At 48.0% G+C, this 15,642-nt stretch overlaps 1 protein-coding gene across 1 annotated transcript in view; it reads left to right on the top strand.

Moving 5' to 3' along the window:
- FBN3 (fibrillin 3) overlaps positions 1-15,642 on the top strand; it is a 272,873-nt gene that overhangs the window by 134,425 nt on the left and 122,806 nt on the right. Inside the window, 1 exon segment of the mRNA XM_034754983.1 lies at positions 3,485-3,610. Coding sequence (XP_034610874.1) covers positions 3,485-3,610 — 126 coding nt within the window.

The following is a 15,642-nucleotide window of genomic DNA, read 5'->3' as shown; positions in this document are numbered from 1 at the left end:
GGGGGTGTGGATAAGGGTTGGGGCAGTCAGGGGACAAGAGGCAAGGAGGCTTAGATAGGGAGTGGAGTCCCGGGGGGCAGTTAGGGGCAGGGGTCCCAGGAGGGGGCAGTCAGGGGACAAGGAACGGGGGGGAGGGTTGGGGGTTCTGGGGGGGCGGGAAGTGGGAGGGGCAGGGGCGGGGCTAGGGCGGGGCTCCTCCCGTCCTCTTTTTTGCTTGTTGAAATATGGTAACCCTAGATCAGCATAATTTGAACCCTGGCCCTTCAGGTCCCCAGTACAGATCAATCGATTCCTTGACCTACAGGATTCACCTCTCCATGCCCTTTACCGGCAGTGTGGTACATTCCATCACTAAATCGTGAGTGGTCTCTGCTAATGGAACAAAACCTCCATGCCGTCATGGTAGCAGTGGCAATCCAATAGCCTGTGCCTGCTTTTGGGCAGATGTCCTTATATCCAGCACAGAGCCTAGTCTCTCTCTGCTGATGCCACCAGGCCGCATGCTGCAGCACTAGGCCGGTCACATAGGAAAAGTGCTTCAGAAGGAGCAAAACTTGCCCAGTTCTTTCTTGTTAACCTCCTGCCAGCCCCAGAGGTTTATATGCAAAGCCCCTGCATTGCACAGAGCCCCTTCCTGGTCCATTCACAAACATGTGATGGTTTAAAAATACAATAAATAAAACTGCTCAGCAGAGATGACTGATTTTGCTGGCCGCCAAATCCTGAAAGTTTGGTCTCTCTGAAAGCACTTTGGCACATTCCCACCATCTCTCATCACCCGGCCAAACTGGAGCCAGCAGCCAGTCTCTCTGGGTGCAGAACTGTCGGCTGGATTCTAGTTCCAGCTCAGCTTTGAAACACGGATTTCAGTTGTGAATAAAGGGCAAATCTACAGCCCCTCACATAGCACTCTACAGCCCCTGACCCTGGACTAGCTCTGTGCAACGTACACCCCAATGATAATGAACTAGCCTCACGTGACCTGCAGCCCCTGCTCACAGATCAGTCCCGTGCAGTTTCCAGCAGTAATGCATTTTGTGAACTTTGTTGCAAACAATTGGATAATATTTGCAGTTTATGCACTCATTGTAAAGCACCTCTGTTGCTCCTGTAGCAGCCAGCGTGCTGGCATGAAGCATCTCATTGTAGGGAGTTGTTCAATTTTATTCCCTCTCCTTGCCCTTTACCTTTGTGTTCTGGCACATTATAGCCTATGGGCTCTCTGCGGGGTTCCTCTTCATTGTTTGCTTGGGTCTGCAGTGAGCTAGACTTTAGCTGGGTCATGTGTAACACTGATAGACCCTTGTTGTCGGTGGGCAGGATCAAACCTGGGGCCTCGGGGGGAGCTTAAAGCATGAGCCTCTACTGCATGAGCTAAAAGCCAACTCTTAGCTCAGGCTGTAGAGCAGACTCATTAATCTCTCTCAGGGGTCTCGGTGCCACTAGATGGCACAGAACCCACCCCCAGGAGGTGTGTGGGTTACTCATGCAGTTTATTAACACTGATCAGTAAAAAGGAAGCAATAGAATCAGACAAATATTTTTGGTTCTGCTGTTGTGGATATTAGCCGGGGGAGATCTGGAAACCTGGTGAATCTCCAGGCTCACATCCCACCAACCTCTGGAGTACACTGAGCTCCAGCACATCTGCTCTTTCCAGCTCAGCTCTTGGCTGTCAGACTCTTGCACTGGGTCAGATTATCAATTGTGGGTGGCCAAAGTTAGGAACGGGCCCCAGTACCTGTTGGCAGGTTCAGAACCGTGGGGATTCAAAGGCATAGGAAGGGAGAGGATGGTCTTGAAGCTACAGCTCAGGGTGCAGAAGCAGAAGAACTGGCTTCTGGTCCCCACTCTGCCATGGAATTTCTGGTGAACCCTGCACTAGGCACGGCCTCTCCAGGTTTGCTTTTACCCAGCCGTAGCCTGGGAGCAACATTGCCCTCTCTCTCTGGGACAGTGGGGGTTCATTCACTGATGTGTGGGGAATGCTTTGACACACTCCGATGGACGTGGCTATCTTGCTGCAAGGCATGTTGAGTGTGTTTCACTACTCATGTAACAATTCTTGTTAGTCCCAGGGCCTCTGAACACCTCTGGATTTCACAGCCTCCAGATCAGCTTGCAGGCCACATTGCTGGATTCAGCTGCGAAAAGACTTGTTGCAATTTCTTTGGGGCTTGCCTTCTGTTGTCCAGCGAAAAGACGCTGACTCAGCGTTCATCACGACTCCTTGTCTAACACACACGCAGCCCAGTCCGAGGGAGTTGCAGAAAGAGAAGGGCTTGGGAGAGCTTGTGGACACACATGTCTGGCAACACCTCACAGCTGGTCCTGGTTTGGACCCTCTCCCTCACCGGCGGCATCCTGCAGTGGGGCCATAGGTCACTGATGTAGGGGCACATGTGGGGCATTACTGATCGCCCAGATTCCCAGAGGTTCTTTTCTCATGGTCTGTTCCCTGGTTTTGGAATCACTCCCTAGTACTCCCGGACAAGTGGAGGTGGACAGCACGTTTCCCTCTCCAAGTGTCTGCCTATCTAGCCATGTCCTGTCTTGTCCCTTTTGCTAACTTGCAAACAAGTCCTTAATAGCAAAGTCTAAATACACACTAATGGTGGCACAGCCACGGAGCAGTAAAGGTTGTTGGGAAAGAGAGTGAGTGAGAGAGACGAGTGCCTGGCACCCACTAACACTGAGAGCAGAGTGCTATACAAAACCCTTTGTGCCATCCTAGAATGGTGTGGTGCCAGTTGGGTGGGTAACCCCAGTGCTGGGTCACTGCAGGAGCTCCCAGGGCACCAGCCAGTATTCTCCCTTTTGAAGATGGTACAACAGCCACTCGGTGCCTGACTTACCTACTGGCTGGGACGGGTACAGGACCATGGTTTGCCATGCCCATGGCAACGACAGCATTTGCGCAGTTGCCTAGTGGCCACAGGAGAGCGTGCGTTGGCTTTGATTCAGGATATGGGCGAGTGACTTGGCAGACACATGCACTGCCCTGTGGTGGGAGCAGCAAGCATTTTAGCAGTACGTGGAGCTGGAGGGCTGAGAAGTGCAGCGAAGCCCCTGAAGCTCGGCTATTTCCCTCAGTGGCTCTGCCTAGCTGAGCCGGAGCTCCTGGCAGGAGAGGTTTTGCAGGGGAGCCAGGAGTCTCTGCTGGCAGTCAGCCAGGAAAGCTCCAAACAGCCTTTCTCCTGACATTCCTCTCTTCTGCTCTTGGCTGAACCCTGTGGTGAAGGGCCATGCAGAATAATGGGGATGGAGGAGAGGGATAATCACAGTGTCTTGACCCTACAAAAATGTCAGCTGAAGATATCACCCAAACGGCTGGCAGAGGCCAGCCAGGGCCCCTTGGAGTGCAAGTGGCAGCCTGGAATTCCAGCTGCCTTTGGCCGAGGGGCCTCTGTGTAGATCAGCAGAGAAGATGGTGCAAATCATCTTTGCAGAGAAGACTAATCCCTGATGGCTTGTTCTTTTCCAGATGTGGACGAGTGCGCCACGATCTCCAGTGTGTGCGATGGTGGCGAGTGCACCAACACGGCAGGCAGCTATGTGTGCACGTGCCCGCGCGGCTTCATGACCAGTCCAGATGGAGCCCGCTGCATCGGTAAGACGGCAGACAGCTCTAGGTTAGGCTCATTCCTTGAGTCAGTGATCCAAGGTTCGGTCCTGGCCAGGAATGGTATTTCATTAGTGTTCCCTATCAGTGTCGCACGATGCCCTGTGGAACCAAAGCGATCGGTATTTACATTCACAATGCTGAGAGCTATCATTGGATCCTCTTAATTCAGCTCAAAAACATACATCAGCAACACGGTACCCTGGCTAGCGAGACAGCAGCATGTGCTGAGTACACCGACCCATTCGACATGTGCACTGTCTGCTCACACATAGCCCAGCTAGCAACTTACCTACCCTGTATGCCTGCTAACAGGGGATGCACCAAATGCTAGCCTGTCCATGCACCAGCCAGTGCTATGTGCATCTTACATCAGCTAGTGGTACATACATCAGCCAGCTGTATATGCACTACACACTGGCCTGTACACAGCCAGGGAACTCTCCACTGGCCAGTGGTATGCACACCACAGGGGGTACGTGTGCTGTACCCAACGTAGCAGTCAAATGTTACAGTGAAATGGCCCACACAACTTGTACCAGACATCAGCGTGTGGGGAACCAGATGTGATACATGCTGACTGAAGACACTTGTAGTTCTCAAGGTGCATTCCTGTTGCAAAATTTCATTTACTGTGTAGCTGAGTTCCTTCCCTAGTATCTGATTTCTGGATACAAAATGACTCCTAGGGCCATATGGAACCCACCACTGCTGCCTATTTCAACCAGTCACCATACTGCAGAACTCACACATGCATAGCTGGTGTAAGCGTGTGCCATTCCATTAACTTCAGTGTACCTGCTTACACCAGCTCTGAACTTGGCCCAAGGTGTTTATACTTCAAAGCCTCTCATTGTGAGCATGAAAGGGGGTCCGTTTTGTGAGTGTGCTTTGGTGCCAGTTAGATCTTAAAGCTGAAAACTAACAAACTGGAGTTGCCAATTTGCTGAGTGTTACAGCCACTATTAGAATGGAAACAAATAGGATAGTCCCTCTTTACGGAGTCCAGGGAGCGTTAGTTTCCTAATTTATTCCCAGGTTCTTTTCAGATCAACTTTTAACTTGAACAGTTGACCAGTGTTTCTCAAATCAGAACACTTGGTTATTCTTAACCAGTTAATGATTTGTGAATTCACCCAGAACCACATCAATATGCAAACAATAGTTCACCAATCAAGTGTAGACACAGCCAGTGTTCTAGGTATGTACTGCACACACCAATACAATCTTGCCAGCAGTTGTCAGACTATGGTTGAGGCTCAGCGGATACACCAAGGAACAATGCCCATCATCAGGATTTCTTACGACATTTATTTATGACACCACTCATCAGTTTAGAACCCAACACTTCTATTCCTCTTCCAGTATTTCTCCAAGGAGCAAGAATGGACTTGACTTTAAGGTCCTTTCAAGAGTGTGATCCCTGTTACTTCAGTGGTTTAGTTTGCAAGGGACAGCTTTAGAAAAGGGCAAATAAACAGTGAGAAGTTTTTAAAGTGCTTGTACACAAATGCTAGAAGTCTAAATAATAAGATGGGTGAACTACAGTGCCTCGTGTTAAAGGAGGATATTGATATATAAAGCATCACAGAAATTTGGTGGAGTGAGGACAATCAATGGGACACAATCATTCCAGGGTACAAAATATATCGGAAGGACAGAACAGGTTGTGTGGGGGGAGGGGAGGGAGTGGTTGGCACTATATGTGAAAGAAAATGTAGAATCAAATGAAGTAAAAATCTTAAATGAATCCACATGTTCCATAGAACCTCTGTGAATAGTAATTCCATGCTCTAATAAGAATATAACAGTAGGGATCACATTATAAATGTGAAATTGCGGAACTATTAACTATGGTTTGTAACCTGTCCTCTAAATCAGCTTCTGTACCCAATGACTGGAAGATAGCTAATGTAACGCCAATATTTAAAAAGGGCTCTAGAGGTGATCCCTCAATTACAGACCGGTAAGTCTAACGTCAGTACCGGGCAAATTAGTTGAAACAATAGTAAAGTATAAAATTGTCAGACACATAGAAGAACATAAATTGGGCAAAAGTCAACATGGTTTCTGTAAAGGGCAATCATGTCTTACTAATCTATTAGAGTTCTTTGAAGGGGTCAACAAACATGTGGACAAGGGGGATCCAGTGGACAAGGTGTACTTAGATTTCCAGAAAACCTTTGACCAGGTCCCTCACCAAAGGCTCTTACATAAATGAAGTTGTCATGGGATTGAGAACTGGTTAAAAGACAGGGAACAAAGGGTAGGAATAAATGGTAAATTTTCAGAATGGAGAGGGGTAACTAGTGGTGTTCTCCAAGGGTCAGTCCTTGGACCAATCCTATTCAACTTATTCATAAATGATCTGGAGAAAGGGGTAAATAGTGAGGTGGCAAAGTTTGCAGATGATGCTAAACTGCTCAAGATAGTTAAGACCAAAGCAGACTGTGAAGAACTTCAAAAAGATCTCACAAAACTAAGGGCATGTCTTCACTACCCGCCGAATCGGCGGGTAGCAATCAATCTATTGGGGATCAACTTATCGCGTCTTCACTAGACACGATAAAATCGATCCCCGATGGCTCTTCCGTCGACTCCGGAAATCCACCGCGGCAAGAGGCGGAAGCGGAGTTGACGGCGGCACGGCAGCGGTCGACTCGCCGCTGTCCTCACAGTCAGGTAAGTCGACCTAAAATACGCCACTTCAACTACGCAATTCACGTAGCTGAAGTTGCGTATCTTAGGTCGACCCTCCCCTGTAGTGTAGACCTAGCCTAAGTGATTGGGCAACAAAATGGCAAATGAAATTTAATGTGGATAAATGTAAAGTAATGCACATTGGAAAAAATAACCCCAACTATACATACAATATGATGGGGTCTAATTTAGCTACAACTAATCAGGAAAGAGATCTTGGAGTCATCATGGATAGTTCTCTGAAGAGGTCCACGAAGTGTGCAGCGGCAGTCAAAAAAGCAAACAGAATGTTAGGAATCATTTAAAAAGGGATAAAGAATAAGACAGAGAATATCTTATTGCCCTTATATAAATCCACGGTACACCCACATCTTGAATACTGCGTACAGATGTGGTCTCCTCATCTCAAAAAAGATATACTGGCACTAGAAAAGGTTCAGAGAAGGGCAACTAAAATGATTAGAGGTTTGGAATGAGTCCCATATGAGGAGAGATTAAAGAGGCTAGGACTTTTCAGCTTGGAAAAGAGGAGACTAAGGGGGGATATGATAGAGGTATATAAAATCATGAGTGGTGTGGAGAAAGTGAATAAGGAAAAGTTATTTACTTGTTCCCATAATATAAGAACTACGGGCCACCAAATGAAATTAATGGGCAGCAGGTTTAAAACAAATAAAAGGAAGTTCTTCACACAGCGCACAGTCAACCTGTGGAACTCCTTGCCTGGGGAGGTTGTGAAGGCTAGGACTATAGCAGGATTTAAAAGAGAACTATATAAATTCATGGAGGTTAAGTCCATTATTGGCTATTGGCCAGAATGGGTAAGGAATGGTGTCCCTAGCCTCTGTTTGTCAGAAGGTGGAGATGGATGGCAGGAGAGAGATCACTTGATCATTACCTGTTAGGTTCACTCCCTCTGGGGCATCTGGCATTGGCCACTGTCGGTAGACAGGATACTGGGCTGGATGGACCTTTGGTCTGACCCAGTATGGCCATTCTTATGTTATGTAGAACATCAAAAGGAATTGCTTAAAGTTATGGCTCAAATCTCTCTTAGGCCAATTTGCTTTGACTTATAAAGGAGGGCAGGTTATAGCATTAGTTACAATCTAAAATAAGCAACCCGCATCCTTTCATGTATTTATACCTGCTCCTGTATTTTTCACTCCATGCGTCTGATGAAGTGGGTTCTAACCCACGAAAGCTTATGCCCAAATAAATTTGTTAGTCTCTAAGGCCTTGGCTACACTTACCCGGTAGTTCGACGGCTGGAAATCGAACTTCTGGGTTCGACTTATCGCGTCTAGTCTGGACGTGATAAGTCGAACCCGGAAGTGCTCGCCGTCGACTGCGGTACTCCAGCTCGCCGAGAGGAGTACCGCGGAGTCGACGGGGGAGCCTGCCTGCCGCGTGTGGACCAAGGTAAGTTCGAACTAATTCGAACTAAGGTACGCAACTTCAGCTACGTGAATAACGTAGCTGAAGTTCGAAGTACCTTAGTTCGAATTAGGGGGGTAGTGTAGACCAAGCCTAAGGTTCCACAAGGACGCCTCGTTGTTTTTGCTGATACAGACTAACACGGCTACCGCTCTGAAATCAAAAATATGGTTAGAGATCTCACTAGAGCGTGCAGACTCAGCAAGATGACTGACCTGCAGTTATTTATATTGAAGAATAGAAGGAGAAATACAGACTTTGAAATGTAATCTCATGACATCTTCTTATCCAGTTAACTCTGGGATGGGGAGAGTTCTTTCCACCTGATGGTCTGGGCATTGATGCACTTCTGGATTCTGCTGCTTCATTATGGGTTCAGTCAACTCTGGGATCCCACATGGCAACCTTAATTAAATAAATTAAATTAAAATTAATTTAATGAAGACCTTCTGAAAACATTAAAATGTATTACTGACACGCGAAACCTTAAATTAGAGTGAATAAATGAAGACTCGGCACACCACTTCTGAAAGGTTGCCGACCCCTGCCTCAGTGCTTAGATTTCTTCTCCTAATTTCTCTGCTGCTTCCCTCGGTATCCAGTAGATGGTGCTGGTGCAAAATATAGTTCTTCGATCCTTTTCTTATCGGAGGCTTTTTATGTTTAATTCATTTCAAAGATTGTATTTCAATATTAGGCACATTATTCATTGGAATTTCCCCTTTTTTAAGCAAACAACTTTTATATCCTGGTTTATATCTTTCAACATTCCTTTTTCTTTGAGCCATACAGTTCCTATTACTTCTAGAGTGGCGCAATTATTTATAGTGAAAACCAAGATCCCGTATAATCTTCCAAATGTAATGGCCACACTTCACACAGTCTTGGATTGCACATGTGCAGTTCATGCTATTTAGGGCTTGCAGCAGAACAAGGGACACTGTCCACAACCAGAGAGGCATAAGGCAAACAGATGTGCAGCTTCCAATTTGGGGTGAAAGACATAATGATGGGACAAACCAAACTGTCCAGAGGATATTTGATTTATAAGTTTATCATTTCGGGTGGGAAGGAGATTTGGATTTCTTGGGGTAATGATCAGTTTGCCCTATTAATTCTAATTGGTTTTACTCACAGTTCCCCCCCATCTCTTGCTCCACCCACAGTGCACAATGGGCCACTTTGCATAGCCCAGTGGTGTGTGACCCTTTCCTGGTGACCTTTGAGAGTTCTGTTTAGCTAGGTTGGGAGGGAGAAAGAGGTTTTATACATGTGTAAATTATGAGAAATTCTTGCCTAGATGATTAACATCTAGCCATTTTAGTTCATATTCTTGGGGATTGGAATTCCTAACTGGAGTTGTTCTGTGGGTCCTGTCTACACTACGCACCTTTTGGCAACAGAGCTGTGCCACTGCAGCCATGCTGCTAAAGGCGCGCAGTGTAGCCGCTGTTTGTCAGTGGGAGAGAGCTCTCCCACCAACAAAAATCTTCCACCCCAATGAGCAGTGGTAGCTTTGTTGACAGGAGAGCGCTGTTCACACTGGCGCTTTTCATTGGCAAAACTTTTGTCATTCGGGGAGGGGTATTTTTTTCACACCTCTGAACAACAAAAGTTTTGTCATTCAGACAAAGCCAAAGTATCTCGCATGACGTGAACAACGTTTGTATTGTTTTTACTAGGAGGATCCTATTTTAGGATAATCAGAGATGGATGGCTTTTCTAATTTTTGAGGGCCAGGAGGAATTAATAGTTATTGATCATTCAAGGCATATCTGTTCCCTATACCCCTTACAGCATAACTGTCTGGAATTCAGGGAAGATTTTCCTATACTTAGGTCCTGTCCTACGTCCAAGCCTTGGAGTCTGGAGTGAATCCTGTGTGTTTAACAGATGGAAATTTTTTTCCCAACCCTTGTAAATATATGATAGTCCATTTCTCTCAGGAACAGACAATAGTTTCTTTGATAAACACATCATCTCTTCAATTACTTCTTCTCTGTAGGGATGCTTCCTGTAATAGAGATGAAGTCCATAATCTGTCTCAAAGTGCTAGAAGTTCATTCATCTTGAGCAGAGCAAAGACATCATTATTTAAAATGAGCACTTATTACAAACGAGGCAGAGATGGGGTCATTGATGGGGTGATGGAAACTACGCAGTAGAGTTCACTGTTGGAAGCCCTGGGAAATGCTACTGAGCTCATTTAATTTCCAGTCTGTTTTAGATCCATAGAACCTGGACTAAAACTGATCGTATTTCAGTCACGAAAAGCAAACATAAAATGTACCATAGAGTCACCTTGTTAGAGGGGCTAATAGATTTTGACAAGAATGAAATTCCTTTCTTCCTTAGATCACACATGTTGGCAAATGCAAGTCAATGTGCGGGGGGGGAGGGGCGGGTGTTTCAATGCTTTGTGGATGGGAAATGTAGACATTTAACGACTTTCACACTTGTCAAATGATTCATGAAATGCAAAGTAAATAGAATCAGGATCCCAAGGTTTAAAAATAGTTTAAAGCCTAATTGGCTCTAGTGGTCTGTGACTGAATCTAAAGTCAATACATCATGCAGGAGCCATTTCCCTGAGCTAACATGGGCTGTTCATGTGCTGTCACAGTTTGGGACAGACAGTATTTTTTCTGGCAACTTGTGCAGACACCCGTGTGGGGTCCTTGCCTCATATTCCAGATTTTGAAAGCGGTTTATTTTATTTGGAGTTTTTTTAATTCATTTAGAGAGCGTGTTAGGGAGTCGGAACCCACAATTTATGTTTCATAAAATAAACAGAATAAAGATTTTACAAAAGCTAATATTAATAGATAAAGTGGCCCCCATTAAAGAGTCACTGTACCCAGAATGAGCAGAGAGTGTCTGAGACCCTGTTCCGACTCCCACAGCCATTTCCCGGCACTTAAACAGGAAATAGCTGTAGTATTTCGTATCCCACTGTGCAGTAATGCTTGATACATGGGAACATTTTAGATCACAGAGATCTTGGAATCTGTGACTCTATGAATGGCAACTGTGGTATATCCACCTCATTAATTTTTTCCACATTTTTCATTGAGGTAAATTATTTTCTGGTTGCCCCCAAACATGGCAGGATTGAGCTAGGCAGGACAGCCAAAGAGTGAAACTGACTAGTCTGTTTTCATTGTCTTTTCTGGGCGAAATGAAAAGAGTGAACAAACAGCAGTTGACGTGGTGAAAAGTCTGTAAGATTTTTTTAAATTAAACACTTATTGAAAGTCCACTCAGCTGTGTTTGACAGGAAGAATCCAATCACTCCTTGTGGCTAGAAGTAATACAGGAATATGACTCTTTTGTGGTACTGTTTCCTTACCCTCACTGTTTGTTTAAACTCACAAAAGAGACTCTTGCCAACACCCTTTCCAGAAGGCTGGCGACTCCCTTGAGCTGCTTTACTGTAGAATGTGTTTTGCAAACAGAGAATTTTAAAAGAACAATTTTCAAACTGGAAATCTCCTTCAAGTGTGTTTCTGCTCTGGGAAGTGGCTGTGCTCGGAGCCAACCCCTCCTCCCCTCCCCTGCATTCAGAGTCGGATCTGTGGTTTGTTAGTTTTTCCTGCTTTTTACTGTTAGTACTAACAACTTGAGCTGAGAGAGTGAGCTTGACTCTATTTCTTCTTGGGCATCATCAACAGAATTATTGACTGAAGTTCCATTGCAGGGTAACTTTCAGTCAAGTGTGCCGGATCCTTCCCAAATTGAGACCTCTCCCCCCGAGGCCCTGCCCCACCCCTCTTCTTCCCCCCAAGGCCACACCCCTCGCCAACCTGGAAGCCAGACCAGAGCCAGGGAGTCCCCTCCCCACCCCCCGGCCAGAACCGGATTGGGGAGAGCCACACAGGCAGCTGTGGGAAACCAGCATGGAGTTATGGACCCTCCACCTCCATCTGCCCTGGGCCAGGCAGGGAGTCCCAGGGGCGGGGACACAGGCAGGGGGCTGCTGTCAGCCCCCCCGCACCACGGGCAGGTGGAGGGTCCGCGTGGCTCCCACAACTGCCCGGGATCCCCAGCCAGGCTCCACACTGGCCTGCCTGTGGAGTGTGGCCTCGGGGGGAAGAGGAGGAGAAGGGGGTTGGATCTGCCCTGACGAAAAATAGCTGGGCCAGGCCCAGGGCCGGCTCTAACTTTTTTGCCGCCCCAGGCAAAAAAGGAGAGTGCCGCCCCACCATAACAGCCCCCCCCCAACAGCGCCGCACTGCTGACTATCATATATTTACAAGGGTTGGGAAAAAAATTTCCATCTGTTAAACATATTCAGCGTGGCTAGCCTGTCCCCCCCCGCAGCGCCGCCCAAAACCCCTGGAGCGACGGGCCACTCAAACCCCCGAGTGCTGCGCCGGGCCGCCGAAACCCCCTGCCCCTCCCGAGGGCCTCGCTGGGCCGCCCAAACCCTTGGAGCGCCGCAAGTGGGGGGACAGGCTAGCCACGCTGAATATGTGCCTGCAGTTTCGGATGGGGACATTCTTGCGGTGGCTAACTCACCCGTAGCACTGCGCAGTTCCGGTCTATTTTTAGCATGGTAGCTAGATGAGAGCTAGCGCAAGTATGTCTCCTCACGCTGGGAATCACTGCCCAGCGCGAAGGGTCTAACTTGGAACCTTATCTATTAGCCCTGGTGCCCTGGATGGAGAGAACCCTGTTCAACTCTGATCGCTATACAGCTTGCATCACACTGTCACAGTGACTGCGGAGTAGGTGTGAAATGCAATCCAACCAGAATTCCTTGTTCCCTTTGCAGTGGTGTCAATGCCACTTACATTGGTGTAAGGGCCCCAGCATTCACTTTGAATGTTCAGGTGAGGCAGGATTTATGTTCTGTCTGCTCTATAATGACCCAAGGGGAGTTGCAATATGGTGCCCCCCTTCACTAAGGGCCAGGCTCCTTGGTTAGACTACATATACCATGATACACTGCAGCCTTCCCGCTTGGTGCAGGTAATTGGTGCATTGTGGGAGTCACTGGCCATAGCAGAGTCTTTCTGAGAGAATATCTAGTTAAGAAGTTGACACATAGGTCTGCCAGATTAGAGATCTAGACTCTGTTCCAATTGGGCGTAATCTCATAATGGGCTGTGAGGCCTTCCTCACTAATGAGTGCTGTGAAGAACACATAATTACTAACCCCCACTGGTAGGACAGCTGAATGTAGAACCCATGTTCTCCTGGCTCCGAGCACAACACTCCTTCCTTCAAGCCACATCGTGCTGGGAGGGATGGAAAGAGGGAGAAGAGGAGGCTTCTTCTGTTTGTCCGTCCTCTGGTGTCTCAGTTCTGCATGTTGCTCTGGGGAGCTGGGGGCATGCTCAGTGTGGACGGAATGCTGAGCCCTTTTAGCAGCAACCATCAGCAAGCTCTGGTGAGCCTAGTGCAGGCTGGAAATGGGGATTTTCAGTGCCTTAGAATTTGGCTGAATCTGAACAGATTGTCGTGGTGTCAGCAACAGACAGTGCCCGAAGCCCACAGCACTCTCCCTGCCAATTTCTAAGTCCTGCTGCAAACCAGGGAGCCATTAGAGCACTAAAAAAAAAAAAAAAAAAATGGGCTGAAAAATATGTAAAGGGGAAAATTGCTGCTGCTCCACCTGGTCCTCTGTATTTGACACAATGTATTTCTGTGGCTTTTCCCATTCAGTAATGCTGATGTGGCTACAAATTTGTGCTGCGTCCATGCAATGAAATCTTCATAGGAACAATATGGACTCCTCAACATGCATTCACTGAACCCTGTCACACAAATTCAGCCTGTGGACAGGCAGGAGTCAAGGTCTGGTCTGTCAATGTGACAGCTCTCCTGAAGGGGGACACTCACAGTCACTCCTTGCAGACAGGGTCTGAGTCGGTTGCTTCCACCAATTTCACACTTTTTGGACGGTTGTTTCACAGGCAATTTGGAGTGTTTGTTTCATTCCGCCATTCGCCATCCAGGTAAAGGAGCAGGGGTCAGAACCAGGGGAGGGGCAGGGCATCGTTTGGAGTGAAAGTATCTGAAAGCAAAGAGATGCCCAGAAAGAGGCGACAGAACATTGCCACTTGCTCCCCTGTCTGCTCCTCCATCCTAACTGGAGGCGGGTGAGAACTTTTCAGCTAAACAGGTTTTCATCAGAAAACGCTACTTTGGTGAAACCAAAACTTTGCGCGGGATTGAACCCGTTTCAGTGCAGTTTTCGTTGGGAAGCTTTGTCAGTCCAGGATGGAATTTCTGATCAAAACCACCAGTGAGGGAGCTACCTTAGCAGAACCATGAGCGTGGTGCTTGGTGCACCCCTCTGGCGTTTAGGAGACGAGCTTCTCTGTCTGACTGATTTGGAGCAGGGACTTGAACCTGATGGGCTCCTCCTTCCTGGTGAGCACGCTGGCTATTCCGGGGTCTCTCTCTCTCTCTCTTGCAAAAAGCTGTGAAAGGTCTTAGCTTTGTCCCAGTGCAGAATGGGAAAACGTTTGAAATCTTGACGTTTCATGGGATGGGAAAACTATTGCCCGCCCAGCTGTGCTGCTCCCCAGGCCAGGCTCTCAGCTTTGTTTTCCCATCTGTGCAGGAAACGTTGACATCCGGGCAGTTCTGTGGTTTGAGCAGCAGTTCAATAAAGAAAAGCAAACCCCAGACATACGCAGTCCCTTGCCAGATTGCCATGACTCTGAGCAATATGCTATAGGTGTCAATTCACTTCCATTCCCACCTTGAACTCAAGAAATCTCAAATTCCCTGTGAGCCTTCCTGCTAGTATTTTCCAAACAACCACAACCGTTCCATCCCCCCCCCCAAACTGGGGTGCTGCTAAAGCTAAGGAAACACAGGTTCAACTGTGTCTCTCTCATCCTGCTTTGTCTGAGCTATGTGGTAGTTTGGGACCTTTTTTTTGCCTTCAATATTATTTGCTGTGGTGAGATTACCATGCAAACCTGTCAGATCACTGGCTGTGTAACTCAAGCAGAATAATACCACACAGGCCGTGAGCTTGTGGCTCCTGAACTGAGGGTGGTCCTGCCAAGAGGCCAGGGATCAGCTGTGTGTCTTTGAGTGAGACTGGCCAAGTAGGGATTAAATTAGTTTCTCAGAGATAGTTTTACATACCACTGCCACAGCTGCTTCAGGAGCTGAGCAAAGTCATCTGAGTTTACTGAACCAAGTGCCTCCAAGTTCCTAGGGGCTGCGTCGCTCCCACCGCTGCACAAATGCATGGTGCTCTGTGCCTCAGCAGAGCCGGCACTGCCACACTTCCTCTGCTTGCCTGCAGGGATGGACACCAGCTGCAGCCTAGTGGCCAGCTGTTACGGTGCAGGGCAGCTGTGCCGATGGGGAGAATCCCACAGACATGTGGGGTGGGGGCCAGGAGGGGGGAGTGTCCTCTCCAAACACAGCATGGTCTCCTAGCAATGCGTTTGGGTGCAGCAGTCATTCAGAGGCACCATCCCTACAGATCTAGGTAATTTGTAAAGAGAGAGCTCTGGCCCACCCCAGGGCCTTTCCCTTAGTTAACATTGCCAGGGGCTGGACGGTGAGGAATGGTTAGGGTTACCATATCTAATAAATAAAAAAAGAGGACCCTCCACGGGCCCTGGCCCCACCCATTCCCCCACCCCTAGCCCTGCCCCAACTCCGCCCCTTCCCCGCCCTAACTCCGCCCCCTCCTACCTCCCACTCCCAGCCACGGGGAAAGGGCTGACCCAGCGCTACTGGCTTCACGGTTTGCCGGGCAGCCCCCCAGACCCTGCGCCCCTGGCCAGCGCTTCCCCAGCGCAGCTGGAGCCCGGGAAGGGAAGCACCCAGCCGGAGGCGCAGAGTCTGGAGGCTGCCCGGCAAACCGTGAAGCCAGTAGCGCTCGGGCTTTGGGCAGCCCCCATGCCTCC

This window comes from Trachemys scripta, chromosome 22, assembly GCF_013100865.1.
Source record: "Trachemys scripta elegans isolate TJP31775 chromosome 22, CAS_Tse_1.0, whole genome shotgun sequence".
NCBI lineage: Eukaryota > Metazoa > Chordata > Testudines > Emydidae > Trachemys > Trachemys scripta.
The sequence above is the reverse complement of the archived record's forward strand: the minus strand, read 5'-3'. Positions and strand labels throughout refer to the sequence as shown.